The following is an 18,301-nucleotide window of genomic DNA, read 5'->3' as shown; positions in this document are numbered from 1 at the left end:
TTAGATTCTACTCTAGCCTGCACAGCCTCCACTGATACTTCAACTGAACAGGAGGGAACGGGAACACTCACACAGTTTCTGCTTGTGAGGGCTGTGAAGCGTCAAACTTCTGCAGCAACATTTGTAAGAGGCAATGTGGTCAAGGACTAAGTGATCAAGCTTCCATATACTAAGTACTGATGTTTTTACTTTATCAAGATGCAATGCTTGAATATTCAGAGCACAAATTAATCATCTTTACCTTGCTTCTGTTCTTCTCTTGACCATGTTCACCACTGTCCTGCCCGCTCTGAGTAATATGCAGGCTGCTGCTAGAAATCTGAGGCTCTTTGTGGCTGTCTCCAAACCAAGAGAAAGGCATACAAGTAGGAACAGGGGAATCTGAATCTGATGCAGATAGATTGTTGCCAGAGTCATCCAACAGTTCTCGGGAACCTCTGAAATAAGTAGGTTAAATTGTTTTTAAACAACAGCAAAACCACCCACCTCACCCCGCAAACCAACAAACTCAAAACACACACCACTCATTTTTACCCATTTCACAGCAAAATATTTAAAATGTAAACTGATACTTGCCTTTAAGTATCCATGCAAAATAATCTGAGTTATTGAATAACTCAAATTTAAGAGCTTTTGCAGTATTTCGCCGAACAATTTAATAATTTCAAATAATTTGCTAATTTACTCAACATTCCTAAGCAAAATACAGGTTTTATATTTAAGATAGGGTACAATGTGTTAATTTTATGAGCCACTTTAAAACGTAATCCTGCTTTACTGTTTCCTCTATACTATTCTATTCTTATTTCATGAGATTAGAAGCTCATCTCCACATCATTATATTAAACATCACAGAATTTTGCCACTGTTATACTTGAATGTACTTTAAGGTCAAATAGTAATGATAGTTTTAAAGAACCTGTTAAAAATTTTAGGAATGCAGCATGTACATATTAAACAAACAAAACAACTACCTGCTATCCAGAGAACCTCTTAGATTTTCTTTTTCTTGTTTCTTGCCCTTGCCTCCAGATTTCCGTAATCCACTGAAATGAAAACACAGTTTTCATAAAGCATTTGTTTACACAGTGCAACTTTTTTTTTATTCAGCATGCTAGTGTTTACATTGATTTTAACAGTTACAAAAAGCCACATTTATGTTGTTAGAGCAAGATTTTGCAGATTATGCATGCAATTAAAGAAGTACTGTCATTCATATTTTATTAAAGAACCATGACAGAATTATGAAAGTAGCTTTCAAAGACCACATGTAATCAAAATAAACAGAAAATGCCCAAAGAAACTTAGCATATAGTGTACAACCAAGAGGAAGAACAGAGTTTTACTACTATATAGCTGTCCATATGCAATGCAGAGTGACTTGAACTAAGTCACTACCTACATTCTTTGTGTGTGAAATAAGTTATCATTTTTACATTACGTATTATGATTTATTTGTTGCAGTACCAATCTGAGTCTTTGATGTTGGCTTGCTTCAACAAGTTTTACACGTAGCTCCAAAGGAGCAAGGCTTATTGCAAAATGTAGCAACTCTTCTCTGAAATCTCCAGAGTTCAGGTGCCACACTTCATTTCCAGACAATATGCAGCTTGCACTTTTTTTTTTACCCCTGCTTGCAATCTCGTCTTTTAAATGAAATTCAGAAATCCATTAGTCACTGCTGCCTGCCTACAAGGAACAGTTCAGTAAGCAGCTACTATAGCCAAACCTTCTGTAACGACACCTCTACTGTAGAAGAAATTAAGGCAAGACAGGTATCTATTTTAGACTATAACAACAGCAGGACATAACATTAGAGCCTAGGCTCCAACAATATTTTGGCATAAAACTACTTACAGATTTGCAATGTAATTCATAGAGAAAATGTGTGTTCAGATAAAAATGAAGAACCCCAAGAAATTCTTTGAGGGGAAAAAAAGCCCAGAAAAATAAAATCGAGATGTGGTAGAAACATGAATAAAACATTACAAATGCAAGATGAAAAAGACTCTGCCCCATAGTGTTGCTATGAAGTAGCATTACTGATTTCCTCAACATTTTTTTGTTTATAGAGAACATTATATTCTCCAAAAGTAACACTGAAAATTATTTCTTTCCAAATAAACACGAGTAAACGCTTACCCAAAATCTGGAAATCTCCTTTTGGACTTCCCTGATGACGTTCCTTCATTTGTTTCTACAGTCCTGTCTTCATTTTTCTTTTCTTCTGCTTTTCACAGAGGGATGAAAAATAAAAATGTTATTCTAAAAATACTTGCAAGTTTCAAGTACTTATGATGACGTTTGTAAGTAAATAAGATACTAAACCCTCAGTAACAGTGTTAAAATTCACATTCACACATGCAGATACCAGCTGAAAATACTACAGTAATATCAGCTTAAGTTACTCTCTATGGCATCTTCCCATCATTCTGGCTGTGCTGTGCCATTGAGAAATGGCAACACATAAGCAACAGTTGCTTATGACTGCTCAAATATACTGCTTTTGATAACCAGGAATTCTATACTGTCTACAGAAAGCTAAAGCTTACCACAGTATTTTGCTTTAGGGAAATACAACCAAAGGATAGTTTAAGACAGCTTTAGAAAAAAGTACCTCTTTCTACCTTTCTTTTGCAAAGTGTCAACTTCAAAATACATTAACTAGATAACTAGTATAAGATGCATGAATGAAACTCAGTTTTAAAGCAACAGTTAAATACAGCATTTAATCGTTCTTTATTATGCTTGAAGAAAGATGCTCCTTTTGCGTTTTTTCTGGTTCAGTAGCTAGTCCAGGCTACCTACGTGGAACACAAGCTACGTACGCAAGCTGCTAGCTCCAGAGAGTGCACCTAACCAACATGATAGCCAGTACCTGGAGAGCAGACAGATCCTAACAAGCTGAGTTTCTTGGGAACAGTGTATCAACTGTGACTATTCTAAAGAAATAATTGCGACTCTGAAGCTCCTCCAAGACTGTTGTATTTTCAAAATAGGATTACAATGTGCTAGGATCCTACTTTTCACCGGAGGAAGTATGTTCAATGCAAACTGCTCAGTTAAGTGAAATTAAGTGACAGACTTAAGCATCACACTACCTCTTCCTAATGGATTGTGACAGATTACTGCAACTCCTGAATGTAATTCCTTTTAAATTCTCAGGCTACTAGATTTTTTTTTTAATAATTGAAATACTTTTCATATTGCAAATCGGGTGTTTCACAGCTAAGCTGCCTATGAAAGAGACGCAGCCTGATTTTTGTGAGACAAAGCAGGTTTTAAGCTCTGCCTTCAAGACAACTCCTGACATGAACTTATGTACACAGATGCCTTCAAGGATGGTAAAACCCAGAAATCACGTTTACTATGCAAAACTCAGGACAACTCCCCACCACCCACATCAGCTAATAATCCTTCCTGAAACATATAATGGTTATCTCTGTTATCTAATTAGTTAACCACTCTTTCTAAACATGTAACATCCAATAAATTATAACTACCAGCCAAACAGGTTATTTTTCCTGTCAGCTTAAGCATAAACCCAGAAGAATTAATATTGACATTTGTTTCCACCTTTCTCTCCAGAGGTAATATTTTAAGAAAAGAGGTAATTCCTAAAACACAGTACAATAGGTTAAATCACAGACTGATACGAGTGGATGGAAAGGTAATAGAAAGGATTATTTCAGTGGAATAACAGGTAGACATTTCGATACAGTTAGAAAGCAACAATCTAGCAGAAAGTAGCACTTAGTGTCATTCTGCATACAAAGCGCAAGCTTTCAATACTAATCCTCATTTTTGATGTACTGCATTAATTAGCTCTTTCAGTGATTGCCAGTTCTAAGAAAATGTTCGCAATGCTTCAACCACCACAAAAAAATTGTAGAAAAGAAAGCATTATCACTTGTATATTAGGTACTTGTTTTGATAAGTTTTTTTAAAACAAACAAATAGAATCAGAACAGTATATAACAGCTTCTGTTTTCAGGGTATTGAAAGAAAGGTTTTGTCCAGGCTGTACAGAAAAGACAGCAAGTATAATCTGCCTTTATATATTGTGCTAGGTGACTAAAGGAATTACAAAGCATTTGAAATATTTTATATGATCCCTTTTCTGTTATTCGTAAGAAAAAAAGCCAAATATTTTAGCAAATAATGATTAGTAGTGACTAGGCTGATTATAAAACCTTTAACCTTTTCTTAGTGAGAAATACCCTAAGCCTAATAAATAATGCAGTAATTCCCATAACATTCAGAATCTGTATCTTGTTTGAACACCTGGATAAGTTCTGGCAGCTCAAAGCCAACAATGAATTATTCTGCGAATCAGGAAATCAGTGAAACTTACTCTCCGATACATTGCTACATATGAGGCTAGTGTTTTACAGAAATGTGTTAGGACCTTTGCTGATTATCCACAGTCAATGACTCAGCTCCCCTCTAGCTTGTGTCAAGGCAACCATTCAGACTGATTTACAGGTCTGAGCTTTTACCAAACTGACTTGGACCGATTCCTTCCCACAACTGCTTAATTGAAACAGCATTTATTCTGCAGGCACCTTTTAGATTCTTGGCACTATAAATTAATTTAGAAATGTTGAGATTTTGTAGAAATTTGAGAACTAGCTTGTTGCAAAGGAAGGAATTAAAAGATAGGTAAGTATTTCTAGAACATACTACTGTTGTACCAAAATCTTTCAGTAAGTAAAAATAGAATACAATGAACTTGCATACTTTTTTTAAGAGTTAACAAGTGGTTTTAGAACAGGAAACTAGTTTGTAGTCAATTAATTTTCCCTCTAAGTTTATTGTTCAATATTCATTTATATCTAAAATCTCTTAATACTTTAACCCTGAAGGATTAAAATAGTAATACACCCTTAAGTCTTACCCTTGGCCCCTTTCCCTTTTGTTTCTTTTTGCTTAACATTCTTGGGATACCCTTGAGGAGAATTTGGAGCCATCTCTTCGGGAGGAGGTGAACGAGTAGTGGTTGTGCTATTTTCGTTGTTTGGTTTGTGTACTGGAGAAGAGTGTGTGGAAGCAGAAGGACTTGACTCTAGAGGACTTTCTGTGTTTTCTGTTTGTTCAGGCTTTTCACTCTTTCGATCTATGTCATCCAGGCGTGGGAAAGTTAATTTTTCACTTGTTTCTAAGGCCTTGGTTAGGTACACAGTGGAAAGTTCTCTGTTGAGAACAGTATCTTCTGAATCCTCATCCTTCAACAAAGTCAAAAGTTATTTTATGATAAACATGACATAAAATAATTTACTATCTGATCTTTTACCAGGATATAAGAATATGCTATGCTACACACAAACTTCCTCAGTTTAGAAAATTTTAACTTAACCACGTGTAGACACCACCTAAATCACATGAAGCTGATTTTACAGGCTTTCCTTTATCCACCCCTATACAGATCTTTCTGCACATCCCAAATCATCTTTCTCTAGCCAAGTCAGAAATCTTCTGGTACATCTTAGCCATTCCAATTCAATGCAATTCAGTCTGACTGAAGTAGTTCAATCTTCTCCCTCTATGACAGGTTCTCCCACATACCAAACTACATACACCTCAATTCTTCAACTGTTTTCCAGAAATATGCTAGAACATTATACTGGTATACTTTTCGTGGACTTAAATGATTATTTATGGAATAATGAAGCATTTCAGAAGCGTTTAGTCTTTGAAGAAATATGGTAACTTGTTTCAGATTAAGGAATTCTAAGATAGGTAAGCACATTTTACAACATACCACTGTCACCATATCAAAATCTTTCAGCAAGTAGAATACAACAAGCTTGCATACTATTTTGCTAACTTCAGATAAACTGTGCCACAAAGAACATGTCAGAGGTCACATATGTGGTATGAACCCGAACACTTTTTTTTCACTTGATACAGCATAAAAATATGATGCTTTGGCACAGTCTGAACGAAGCATGGACAACAATTGCAATTGCAAACACAGATAAAACCGAACATACATTCAGGCTCCTGAATGTGTAATTATCTACCAATATCAGTACCTGTAGATTTGCAGTCTGTTGTCCAGCTCCAAGAGATTCTTTCAGCTTCGATCGAGAAGGTGGCTGGCGTTTTACTTTCAAAGCAAGCTGAGCTTTTGCTTTGTGGGCACTGGTGTCTAATCTGGGAGTATCCCCAACAAAAGCATCAAAATCTGCAACAAGTATGTACTTTTAAACAAAAAAAGCTTGATATGCAAGGTCTAGAAGAATATTCAGAAGTTAAATCAGAATTATTCTACCTGTTAATCATTACTATATGAAAAATACAGGTTTATATAATACAACAATATTTTAACATACTGTGACAGCAATTTCTAATTTCTACCTGATTTATTCAATTAAAAAAAAATAATCCATCAGGATATAGTTGTATTATGGCTTGAAAACTGAGTTTTATTCTCAAATAGATAAGAATTTGTGCCCTATATTTGTTCCTGTATTTGTTCTTTAAGATAGAAACTTTTTACGAAGTACATAAACATCTACCAAAACTTTTTAGAGTATGCTTCTTAACTGAAACACCATCTGATATTTTGTATCTGGGCATAAAATCACAAGACAAATAAAAAAAATCATAGCAAGCTCTGGTGTAAGTCTGACGTATCTCAGTGTTTTGGTCCCACTAACATTATCGTTTTCATTATTAAATAATCTGAGGAACAGTGAAGATGGATGTCTCTCCATTTACTACTTCTTCCCTACAGCACTTCAGAAATACACTATTACAATACTGAAAACATGCAGGGACCTGAACAACAAAATCCACACTGGCTCAGGTCAAACATTTACCCAGTCAGCAGGAAACAGCAAACACTTAACTACTTCTAACAGTGAAAAAGCCACTACACATAACTACTCCTAATTTTTGTTAAATGCAAATCAAAAATCCTACAACCTACTTACCAGAAATCAACATATCTGAAGAATTTAGTCTTTCTTCTGTTGATTCAGTTTCTTTCTCATTTTCTTCTCTTATCTTTGACTGTTCATTATATTGGCCTGGACTTTGATAACCATCTTCCAATAAACTGCCACCTCCAAACATATATGGCATTCTCTCATATACTTTTAATTTACTTTCAAGCTCTGAAATCTGCAAGAATTAAAATTCAGAATTGAGATACAACTCTCCAAGAATGCAGGAGTTTATTTCAAAAATATAACACTACTTTACTTTTTCCTGATGTATTTTCAGCTGTCCTGCATATTCCTGGTCTCTCTCTTCAAGCAGCCTCGAATGATTCTCCTCTTTTTTCATGAATTCTATTTCTCTGGTGAAATATATTTGTATATATGAAACAGTAATATATAGAAATGTAGAAAATCACATAGAATAGAAATATGCACAGTTACATTTACTAAAAAGCATTCTGTTAGTAAACATCAAAAAATATCAGTCTGTAAGGTATAATTGATTCATTAATCTTGTAACATCACAAAACAACCTATGTATTTTTTATGCTTCTATGGTCCTCAAAAAGAAATACATATGATACTATATTTTACTCTGAGCTGAAAAGCATGAGACATACACACAACACCAGTCATTACATCTTACTCTCTTCCACAAAGATACGTGCACGAACAGTATTCTCCTTCCAAAAGCTACGGTAAAACACTTTGTAGGAAAGTAAATTGCATTTCAAGTTTCTGCTTGGTTCATCCCACAGAAACTGCAATGGTTGGGTTTTACAAGAAACACTTACAAGGAGGAAACAAAAACAGAAGCTGCTTTTCCTGCAAGTCAGATACGGGACCAGAAATGTGTACATCTACACAAAACGCAAAATCTTCAGGGACAGTCAAAGGAGTAATGAGAACTTGCTAAACAGTGAGGAAATGGAAACTAGTGTTAGCAGTCATCTTCCATGCAGTGGACTTCCATGCAGATAAGCTTGGGAGGAGAGGGAAAACAAGACCTTTACAAAGCTCACCAAACAGCACAAAATTGCCTTGTGAATAGTAATATTTCTGGATGTGGACTACAAAGCAAAAAATCACGCTAACTGTCTAACAGTAAGTAGCATAAATAGAAATAGGGGACAAGAAATGTATACACTTACAGTAACTATCAAAAGTAACCGTTGGGTTCGCAATATCAAGACACTTATACAAGTATTTAGCAATTAGCTCTTGTTTAGCCAAGAAGAAAGAAGGCAGGACAAACAGACACAATCGCATGACACCAGTGTGCAAGGCTTACACAAGTATATCTAATAAGCAGCATTACCCCTACCAAAAACCCAAACCTGTTAACAGATTGAAGATACTGGTTTTGTGCTGACATTTTGATGGGCTAGATACATATCCCAAACTCCAATTTTTCTCAGAATTCCTTTTACTCCCCCTAAAAGATATAACTCCTAACTCAGTGTATCTGGCTCATTATATATCCTTTGATGCCTACCCTATCTGGAACATTTAAGCCTGTTAAGTGGGTTTTTCACAAACAGCAACATTGCCAAACTGCAAGCAGACATTCTGAAAGTATAGATGCATTACAGTTTCTTAACTGAGTTATTTTTAAAATTTGTTATTGAAATATTAGATATTTTTCCTAAGCTTAGAAACAAAAGCAGCAGCAAAATTTTTGAAGAACCTTTCCAGAAGCTGGTCACTTACGGTATGGAAGAATTCAGCATGTATAGCCCACTGCTTCCCTAAGCTCTGACAAACGAAAAAAGGGTGTTAAGCAAATCCTAACCCTAGGTACTGTTGTCAGTTTTCCCCATAATGTACAAAACATACAAGCAAGAAATACAGACCTGGTACTTTGGGGTACTTACTTTTGTTGGTAATCTTTAAGCAATTTCTTGGCCTTGTTGTATTTCTTTTCAAGGGCATCACATTGTTCTTGAGTTTCTTTAAGACGCTCGTTTACTGTTTTGCATAAACTCTGTGCCTCTAACCAGTACATCTCTAACTTTTTAATTTTCTCTTTGCTTTCATCTAAGTTTTGCTGAAGTTGGGCTCGACTCAGTTTCCATTCATTTTTTTCTGCTTCAACGATTTTTAACTGAAAAGATTAATACTTAAGCAATTAAAATAAAAGATGAAATAAACATGTATAAACAGCTGGGTTTTAAGTAAAGAATAGCTCATAACAATTAAATACTTATCAGTAATATTAAAACAAGACACCAAACTTTTAAAGAAATCTTATCAACTCTTTGAACCCTTGCTAGTCCAAGCAGGTTTAGAACTCAAACCTAAGAGTCTTTTACTACTTCCTCATTTGTACTACTTCTTTTTAAAGAGATAAAATGAATAAGACCTTTATTGTTAGCTTATGTTGACTTGTTCAAGATCTTAATACCTCTGGAGGGACCTATTTTGTTTACCTTCAAAAGCAACCAGAGATACAGAATCTTAACCTGTATAAGACAAGCTCACTGTCCTACCACTATGTTACCAATAGCTTTTTGAATAAAGCTAATGAGTTGATCTTCCCCTGCTACTTTATAAGGCACTGGTCTTTCCAATAAATTATGACGTACCTATGGTTTGCTCTTCTGGGGCTAATGTATAAAAAATGCCAAACATTCCCTCAACAGAAGAAAGGGATGGGGCCCCTTCAGTTTGACAGCAGCCACATTATAAAAGGGAATGTTAACATATGAAGTTCTCCAGGCCTTGGAGGAGCAAGAAGGCAGAATACCACTTAGTTTGTCCACGTCTCCTTCTTTGGGGACACCATTTACACTGAGGAAATCACTGCTTTTGAAGCCAGTTAACATCATCTGCTGATGGAACAGAGACGTTGAAAGGACCAAGAATTTCTTGAATTGTAAATGGGGCACCAAGATGGGACACCAACATTTTGAACATCATTTTTTTTAGCAATCCAGTTGGGCCAAATTTCAAGAATACTGCAAGGAGGAGGGGCACTGTCAGAGACCAAAAGCAAAGCTATCATAAGATCATGTTGGCTGCCTTGCCTCTCTACACCTGAGGCTCTGAACATTTGCAGAGTGCAAGAATAAACCCCAACAGATACTGTTATTCAAGATTACTGCAGTCTGAAGCACTATCTCCTCACCACTTGCTACCTGCCTCCAGCAATCCGCTGCAACATGGCCTAGGGTACGCATTTCTCAGCAAGGCAACACAGAAGGGCAATGGAATAGAAGAAGCTGCTCACCTACAACAAATATTTCCAGAAAAAGGCCATGCACAGATCTCCATCAGTGGAAAAAAGCAGCAAAAAGAACAAGAAATCCTTTCTCAGAGAAAATAGAAGTGTTGAACAATTAAAAAAAAAAAGCCAACAAAAAAAAAAACAAGACAAAAAACCAAAACCCCCAACTGGAAATCATGCTCTCCCCAAAGCAGGTCAGAAATTTGAGGAGAGAAAGAGGGGAAACAAGGTAACAGAAATAACTTTCTGCTAACAGAAAGTCAACCACTAACCACTGTCTGTAAGGGCTAAATCTACATTCAAGTAAGACAAGTTCTGTCTGCTGAAAACGTTCTCTTATTTGTTCAGGAGCTTGTTTCATACAATACTCCGCTATATTCACTTCTACTCTAAGCAGTAATATTGAAGCATTCATTTTATAATGGCACAGGGGGGATTTTGGGGTTGGGGCTTTATTTGTTCTGTGGTGGGGTTTTTTGTTTGTTTGTTTAATTTGAGCACAGCTCTTCAGTTCAGAGATGCCTGTCTAGCATAGCACAGAGTACATAGAGCCTGAGGCCTAAATCAGATTGATGCCTTCTGCATTCTGCCTATTCTTGGTAAAATTCAGTTAGAAATAAAAAAAATAACGAAAAACCCCAAACAAACCCCACATCACCAAATTATAAGATTCTTTGAAAACTTACTTTCTCCTTCAGTTGATTCACTTCAGCTATTGTTACTGCATGCTTTAATTGCAGCTGCAACAAAAAATTGTATGAGCATACACAAAATGTCACTTGAAACAGTAGTTTGAATTATTTGTCCACGATTCCCTTCTTCCTCAAACCATTTTTACAGTAGCATAGTCAACTTATTTGTCAATTACAGAAGAACTGATCATGAGCTTTTTTTTTAAAAAAAAGCTGAATTCAAATTAACCCCCCCAGAAGTTCCACAGTATTCTATTTGTTACAAAAATCAGTACACAACCACCTATAGTTAAAAATCCCCCATTGTTGTCTATGCATTCAGAAAAGTGAGTAGGTTAAAACAAATGTTTCAACATGTCACGAACATGAAAAGACAGCAATGCACTTACGATGACAACTGGTACACAGAATCAAGTAAAAATTTAACAGTGCTAAATATTTTTACTTATTGGAACTTACAAATAAATGTACTGGCTTTGTTTTAAAATTAAGCCTTGTAGTTTACACCATATATTTTCAGAGGATTATTAGAAATGCATAAAAGCTATATCCTAGTCAAATGCAAAGATAATCGTTAACATATATTAAGAAAACAGAACATGAGTGCAAAAGCACAATTTTTGACAACTATAGTTATTTCTTGTATCTCACTTTCCATCTGCAACCCTAGGGGGATTATTTTTTTTTTTTTGGCAAGGCATAGTGCACCAAACACATTAAAACAAATGAATTCATTACTATCCTTTGTTTAGATTATGTTAGTAACAGTATAGTAATGATTCTAGCTGAGAATTTAATTGTATCCCAAGTAAACACAGCACTTACGAGATGCTGTAGCCTGCTGCTATGCTTCCTAACCTAGAGAAACCATAAATGTTCTCTAGTGATCAACAGCCTGAAATTTCAACTTTCTCAAGGACATCATCAGTGTTATCAAGAGAGCAAACTTAAGGAGGTCCACAGAATACTGATCCTTTACAAAAATAAGCTGATGTATGCACAAATGGCATCTGATGAAACAGTTTCTTTGCAGTGTATTTCTCTCCTCCAGAGTGAAACTAACAGGGACTTAAATCTACCAAAGCTGCCCAGACCCCTAAAGGCCAAAGACTGCACCACTTAAATCCCTGACTAAATTCCACAGACCTGTATAACGCAAACTATTACTTCATAAAAAACCTTGGGGAAAGGGAACCAGATTTTCCAATTATATTAATTTGGGATTCACAGTCTGGAACGGCCTATTGGGTTTACGAATTCATTACTTCCAAGAAGTACACCATAACAAACTCCAGAAGGGACCACCTGAAAAAAAACCTCCAAGCCAAAAACTTGCCTATCTACAGATCAAGTGCTTTTATATACACAGACATTTTCCAGAAGACCTCAGGGCAAGAAACAGAGTAGAAGATTAGATGTGTTTTTCTTGTCTTCCTGAAGAAGATCTAACCACAACACTCAAGACCATTCAGAATGGGCATACCTGTTCTCCCATGCTCCCCCTCCCAGCTAAAGCCATTCTACTATGCAACAAATAAATGCAAAGTCCAATGGGCCAAAGACAATGAAGAGAAGCATCACATCTATTTAATGCAATGTTCAGACATCACAAGGAGGGAGGTGGTGTTGGGTTCTAATATCAAGGGCTTTTTTTTTAATTTAATTTAAATCAAAGGGCCAGATATTATAAATATGCACAGGGAGGCTGGGATCAGAAAATTAAAGACGACCTACAATTCAAGGGACATTTACCAGATATATTTATTGGCGATGCTGGGAAAACAAACCCAAAACCACAGTGAGGGGGACATGAAGGAGATTATATTTCAATCTTATAAGGTTCAGATGCTCCCTAGTGCACCACAAAAAATATTTAAGAAACTGCTATCATACCTCTTTAAATTTAAGAAGAGATTGTGCTGAATCCATATCCAATGGTAAACCAATATCTTCATTTTCAGGAAGATCAAAAACTTCTACAGATTTTCCATGTAAATGCGACTCATATGTATCATCATCATCATCATAGTCATCATCCTGACAAGATGGGAAAATAATGACTTTCTGTAACACACATACTTTGCATTATGGTAGCAGTAATAACAAAAGCACATAATCAAGGAATCCAAACTGTTGCAAAACTTGTCCACCACTTACTACTCCTTTTTAGTTTCTCATACCTACACTAAGTTTCAAAGATGACTTGCAAACACTGTCATCAAAGTTACACAAAAGAGAGCCAAGTAAGCCATATACAAAACAATCATGCACAGCCGATACTTTAAAACGTCTTTTGGATTATTGATAAATTGGAAGTATAGTAGTAGTGATAATCATATGCCTTGATAAGAGTACAGTAGTGTATGAAGTTTTCATTTTCTCTTTTTAGCAAGCTGCCCTTTTTACCCTTTTTTTGCTTCCATTTGATTCAAAACACATTTATTCCATTTGCAGAAGTTATTACATGTAATGGTAATCACATTATTTTAAAAATATTTAAGTATGTATGACGTTTTACCTGCTCTGTATCATCATGACCATAGTGCTGCTCATACAGACATCTCTCTTGCTCTAAAGTCTCACTAATGAGGCGGGCTACTTCACTCTGAGTCCCTGGCTTCTCTCTCCCAATTAGAAACCTACAGAAGAAAAAGAAATTACCCTGCAGCAAAAAGCTCAAGATATTCTTAAGAAATTAAGTTTACCATCCTGTTGCCTTTAACAACATCTTTGTGAAACTTCCATATTATGGTTTTGTATTCTCCATTAATGAAAAAAGACAAAAATAAAGTATTATTTTGTAGAGGACATACATACCTCACTGTTCCTTTGGTGTTTTTTAATACAGTGGCTGCAAAGAACTGAGTAACTCCCACTAGACTTATGCCATCAACCTCAACAATCTGATCATTTACTTGAATTCTGCAAAACAAATAAATGCTTAACTATCTGGTCAACAGACACTTTGGCTTGACAGATTTTTGACACAGGAAGTATCACTTAAAACTCACTACAATTTATAAAGAGAAATTCCGAGTCCCAAGAAATAATTGCTTAGAAACAATCTCTTGCTCTGTTACTACACAGATCACCAAATAAAATTTACACAGTATTTGCCTTAGTATTTTGCATACTATTTGCAGTGATTCGCGTCCTGGGGTGTCAACATGATTTTGTGGCACTTTTACACATGGGCACATTCTAAGCTTTTCTCATATATGCTGTATGCTTATTTTGAAAAAATGTCCTATATTAAATAAAATCCTGTTTCATGAAAAATTAACATAAAGCAGTAATGTAATATTTATTCACTGCATTCAGCTTTTGTACTTTTTATTTAGCATATTCAATGAAAACAATTTGGCTCAGTTAGAAATTTGTGAAAAGCAAATTCAATTCAATGAAAAACTCACCGTCCATCTCTCTGAGCAGCTCCACCATCTGTTATTGTTTTTACAAAAATACCTAGTTTTTCCAGTCCCTGATCAGCACCAACTCCCATTCCAATAATACTGATGCCCAGACCACTGTCACCTAAGGGATTCAAAAATCTAACATTAGCTGTATAACACAAGACGTAACACTTTAGTGAGCAGTTTCAAAGCATTCCAAGTCCTTCCACACAAAAGATGGGAAAATTCACTTTAAAAAAAAAAGATGACAACATGTTCTCTAGATACTACTTAAAGCCTTTTTGTTCTGTAGTTATGACTGCCCATTAGATTCAAAGCTTCATGCTATCTGGAGGAGTCAGTATGATGCATGCATTGCATATATTTTCGTGCAGACTGTCACTCAGTATTGCAGTCTTCCTAACTTCAATTAAGTATGACAATTTGCACTTGGTAGAGTCCTATCCAGTTAACGTTCACTGAATTCAACAGAACTAGCCACAAATGGAAGCCTGAACACACATTCAAAAATTTAAGACCTAAGTTCAGGGAAATCACAGTTTAAAATTGTTTTATCTTTTCTCTGCATAGTATCTCTTGCAAATGTTCAAGGTTTGATTTGCACCTTTTTCAATTTCCACAGGAAACACTTCCATTTTTTCCACCCTTTTCTCAAGTTCATACTCAGCTGAGGCTGCCACAGGGTCAACTTCTTCATTACGTCTATCATAGTCTTCATTTGAGTAAGTACTGAAGACCTAAGAAAGGTAACAGAAGACTTTTTTTAGTGCTTTCCCACCCCCTTCCAAACACGATATAATTGAAAGAAAATCAGTACGGAAATTGAAGTGGTATTTTTAGAGATCCTGTTTATGAACAACCATCAATTTAATAAATACTGCTGCTGTAAGACAGTTTCCAACTTGCACAGAAGTACTGTTGTAAAAGCTTCAAAACAATTCCTTCAAGATTTTTTGTGTTGTAAATGCACCAAATAGTTAAAAAAATCAGTCAAGGAAATCACTCATCATCTCTTTGATATAGTGACTTTTTTTTTTTTTTTTTTTTTTTTTTTTTTAAGGACTACATTCCCCCAAATCCTTCCTCCTCTCTTCTTCCCTCCCCCCACACCATCTGCCAATCCCAGTGCTTCAAACAGATGTAGTTTTCTGATTTTGCAAGGGAATCAGACAGTTTCCCAGGAAAAGGAAATGCCTTGTTACATACATTACTATTTTTAGTAATCACTCCAGCTGATTTTCTGAATTGTTAAAAATAAAAGGTAAACAAACAACATGAATTAAGACAGAAATCTAGAAAGAAAGAATGTGCTACATATAACAGTAATTTCCCTTATCATCATGTTCATTAATGGTACTTAAATTCATAAGTTAGAAAAAAAAAGAAAGAATAATATACACACACATCCCCATTTATCTGAAAAACAAGGTTTATCTGCTTTAGTTTTTGCAGGCACTGAGTGTTTTACTCAACATCGCTGTAAGAGAGAAAACAGTTATGGACTGCAGCTGCAGCAGCCGTCTCCCTTATCAAGAACACAAAGTTAACTTACACTGGCCTACTAAATTTTTGCAACTTTTGCATTTTCCCACTAAGACATCCTAGACAGGTAACTGCAATCATTTAAGTAAGACAGAACTGTAACCAGATGTAATAAAAAATTTCCCAGTGAATTTACATCCACTAGTATATGGTGTTAGCTCTGCATGGCAGTAGCCTCAGACACAGGAAAATGGTTATTGACACAGATTACCAAAAAGCAATTAATATAACTCAGTATTTCCCATGGGGAGCTTACTGCTTCACCTCCAGGCTATAGCTGAAGAACAGTTTCACAAACTCTTTGCCAAATCTTGCAAAACAACTACTCCAGAAACATGGCATGGCCATACAGCAGTCTAGTAAGTAAAGAAGATTAGATCCACTGGGCTGAAAGGGAAGGAAGAAACCCACTCTCAGAAGTCTTATATTTCTCCCAATAAAAGAACCTTTCTGAAAATTTTCTCTTCCTATGTCTTGCATAAAGGTAAATAAACTCCTTTGGACTATCATGCAGATACCAGTAGGCAACAAATGGACACAAAGACAACAAGGGCTGCACTTACAGTATCTGCCTTCCATAAACTTTACAGAAAAATATAGACAAAAAAAGCTAACCAAATGGTCTCAAGTACCCTTACTTTATCAATATCAGAAAAAAGGTGGCCAAGTTCTTCAAATTAATCTCCGTCCCTACCCGGCCAAAACAGTAAATAGGATATGAAGCCGAAGCATTTAATGAAGCACTATTCTCCCTTTGGAACAAGACCAGTCTAGTTCGGTTCCTTTCCATCCCAACAAAAAAATCAATCTCTCTAAAAATATAGTCAAGTTATAATAAGTATAATTTAATAGTAATAATAAAAAGGAAGTTCACGAACGGACAAATGATAACTTGTTAATGAGACTATTTGAGTTCTGGAGAACAAATAAAATACTGGCATGAAAAAAAAGAAGTTTGCTTATTTATAAGTGTGCATATGATCTAGTGTTAATAATACAACTAAAATGTTAAAGATCACTAACTATCTAACAGCTGAATGAACAAAATGTGGAAGATGGTAGCAGTTCATTTTGGAGACACCAACAACTGTATTTTCCTGATTCTTAACTCAGTGGTCTAACTCACCAAGCAGAAGATTATGCAAATAGTCACTATCTACTGAAGAATTACATCAGCAAAGGGATGACCAGTTCCTTATACAACCGTTTATAAAGTGCTGGAAATTTTGGGGAAGCAAAGTTGCACCATCATACCATCGTTACATATACTTCAAATCTTAGGCTGCCAGCAATATAATACTTCTGGAATGTCTAAAAATTATTCAATAGTTTTCCAGCTTGGAAGTAATAGCATTGTACTTGAGAGTCTCGTGGAATTTGCCCATTTTGACACAAAACTGATCACAGGAATTGATCATCTGCTGGGAGTGGATCACAGAATTTAAAACTAGTGGTGGCTTAGATTCCAGTGATGTTTATAATTGTTATTCATAAAACAACAGCATAAACATATCTATGCAAATGAAGACTGCTAATATTTGTGCACACTAACTTTTTAAGAAAAACCTACCTGAAATCAATTCTGACTAATCCACTAAGGGAATAAATACATACTTTTCTCTTAAAGTGACAGATGGCAAGTGTGTGAGAACATTCAGGTAATATTCTAAAAACCATAACCTCACAATTAAGACAAGACAGATCCACTTTGAAATAGTAAGACCACTCCTCCGCCCACCCCCCCCCCCCAAAAAAAAAACTAATTTTGAGGAAAAACACATATTTACAAAGAAAAGAGGAAAAGCAAAACTGATATATAACCAGAAGCCAAACACTGCTATAACAAAAAGAAAAGCAAGAGCACACTAAAAAAAATACGGCCAAAGAGTCAAGGGCAAAAGACAGAAATTTTCATTGTGTACATGTACACAATGTGTACAGGAATCCTAACGTGCTATTCATTTTTTGAGACTGAAACAGTAAAATTGTTGCTACTAATACAGAAAACACAGAACTGCTCAGCAAGTTGTTCTTGCCAAGTAGCAAAAGTAACATTAAACACAGTTAAAATGTGGATAATAAATAATGTAAGTTACAAGTTACACAGTTTAGAAGATTGATGAGAAAGCTAAACAGTTCATCCCTGTGCTGTGTCTGCTGGGGTTTAGTCATTGAATCACACTAGGGACAAAAGAAATTCTAATCTTACTATTTCGAGGCCACTGCTAGCCAGAGGTCATAAAATTATTAGTGTGCAAGTGATATTTTCGAAAGATATGCTTTAGCAAACACAAATTAATTGTCTCAACATAGGAGAAACAAGATTAATTCTGCTGTGGAAACCATGTGAGTTTTACAAGCTTTTTACCACAGCTTGCTATGTATCTAGGTGGTTAATCTAGCATTAATAACTTCTGGACCCTGTCAAGCTATGAAAAACTAATTTATTTTTATGCTCAAGATCTCTTTTCTTCAGAATGA

General features: G+C 35.6%; 1 protein-coding gene across 8 annotated transcripts in view; it reads right to left on the bottom strand.

The window, feature by feature from the left end:
• LOC102050984 (neurabin-1-like) overlaps positions 1–18,301 on the bottom strand; it is a 43,106-nt gene that overhangs the window by 13,364 nt on the left and 11,441 nt on the right. For 5 of the 8 annotated variants that reach the window (XM_055719138.1, XM_055719137.1, XM_055719136.1 and 2 more), the window contains 14 exons: positions 14,883–15,015; positions 14,279–14,399; positions 13,683–13,787; positions 13,384–13,504; positions 12,759–12,902; positions 10,860–10,913; positions 8,822–9,051; positions 7,210–7,306; positions 6,939–7,128; positions 6,036–6,187; positions 4,898–5,225; positions 2,143–2,230; positions 975–1,046; positions 242–437 (listed from right to left, as the gene is read on the bottom strand). In XM_055719138.1, the coding sequence (XP_055575113.1) occupies positions 242–437; positions 975–1,046; positions 2,143–2,230; positions 4,898–5,225; positions 6,036–6,187; positions 6,939–7,128; positions 7,210–7,306; positions 8,822–9,051; positions 10,860–10,913; positions 12,759–12,902; positions 13,384–13,504; positions 13,683–13,787; positions 14,279–14,399; positions 14,883–15,015 (2,031 nt within the window). The remainder of the gene's footprint in view (positions 1–241; positions 438–974; positions 1,047–2,142; positions 2,231–4,897; positions 5,226–6,035; positions 6,188–6,938; positions 7,129–7,209; positions 7,307–8,821; positions 9,052–10,859; positions 10,914–12,758; positions 12,903–13,383; positions 13,505–13,682; positions 13,788–14,278; positions 14,400–14,882; positions 15,016–18,301) is intronic. The other 3 variants (XM_055719139.1, XM_005442897.4, XM_027810588.2) reach the window with 1 other exon arrangement.

The sequence above is a fragment of the Falco cherrug genome, chromosome 8 (assembly GCF_023634085.1).
Source record: "Falco cherrug isolate bFalChe1 chromosome 8, bFalChe1.pri, whole genome shotgun sequence".
Lineage (NCBI taxonomy): Eukaryota > Metazoa > Chordata > Aves > Falconiformes > Falconidae > Falco > Falco cherrug.
Note: the sequence above shows the minus strand (reverse complement) of the source record. Positions and strands in the feature narration are given on the sequence as shown.